Below are 1,061 nucleotides of genomic sequence, written 5' to 3'. Positions count from 1 at the left end.
AAATACAATTACGAAAAACAAAAAAAAAAAAAAAAAAAAAAAAAGAAAAGAAAAAGAAAATGAAATAAAAAAGGTAAATAAACAAATTTTAAAAAATATACATACATATAAATATAATATCTGAATGATAATACAGTTTATATTAAAGTTTTAGAATAATCACTTTCTAAAAATTACTCTCTATTAGGAGAAAATGAATATGAAATAATTTCGCAAATTTAATTAAACCTGTGGTGGTGGAATATGAGGAATTTCCGCTTGCGCTATTAGCTCATTGAAATGTTGGCCAAATGTATCATTTTCACCAGCTCTTATTACTTTCAATGTTTCTGATGTTTCAGGATTAAAATGTCGATCACTAGCGCCAAGCGCATGATCCGGTCCTGCACCAATTTGCTGCTTATATTGTTCTTCTGCAGCTTCACTAAAATATGCATCATTTTGAAAATCTTTTTGTTTTTTTCTTTTCATTCACAATAAATATTAGCATTAATTTTTGCTATGTAAAATTTAAATTTATTCATACAATAAGTTTTTTATGGCAATATTGACTTTTTTTTAAGCGACTTTTTTCTTTTTTTTCTTTTTTTCTCTTTGTTCTTTTTTTTTTTTTGCTTAACATTATGACAAAATTTGTATGGATGAAGTAGCATGGATTATGCTTCATTTTAATTATTCATCAATAAATTTGAATATGAATATGAAGATCTTTAGCCTACGTAATGTTACTTACTAATTCTATTTGACATTTAGTAATTTTGAAAAAAAATTTATGATTTGAAAAATGGATATAAAATCTTTGATATTTTAAAGAATAAAAAAATAAATTATTAAATGTTAAAAAAGCGAAAAAAAAGTGACGAATTAAATGTCAAAAACGGGGAAAAAATTACGGTTTCAATTTGTTAAATATTAGTATTGGAAAAAAATTATTAAATTATTTTTATTTAATTAAAAATGTTTCATGTATTCATTACTATTATTTCATCTCTCCTTTTTTTTAGTTTAAATTAAAATTTGCTCAGAAGCAATTATATTTTCAAAAAATTTTTAACATTTAG

The 1,061-nt window shown here is 22.4% G+C and overlaps 1 protein-coding gene across 1 annotated transcript; it reads right to left on the bottom strand.

The window, feature by feature from the left end:
- Positions 1 to 222: 222 nt before the first annotated feature.
- On the bottom strand, positions 223 to 471 carry LOAG_15943 (hypothetical protein; the record flags this gene model as incomplete). The annotated part of the gene is made up of 1 exon (XM_003151431.1): positions 223 to 471. One exon carries the CDS (start codon positions 469 to 471, stop codon positions 223 to 225), a length of 249 nt encoding a protein of 82 aa, XP_003151479.1.
- Positions 472 to 1,061: the final 590 nt, after the last annotated feature.

This window comes from Loa loa, assembly GCF_000183805.2.
Source record: "Loa loa unplaced genomic scaffold supercont3.3271, whole genome shotgun sequence".
Classification (NCBI taxonomy): domain Eukaryota; kingdom Metazoa; phylum Nematoda; class Chromadorea; order Rhabditida; family Onchocercidae; genus Loa; species Loa loa.
The sequence above is the reverse complement of the archived record's forward strand: the minus strand, read 5'-3'. Positions and strand labels throughout refer to the sequence as shown.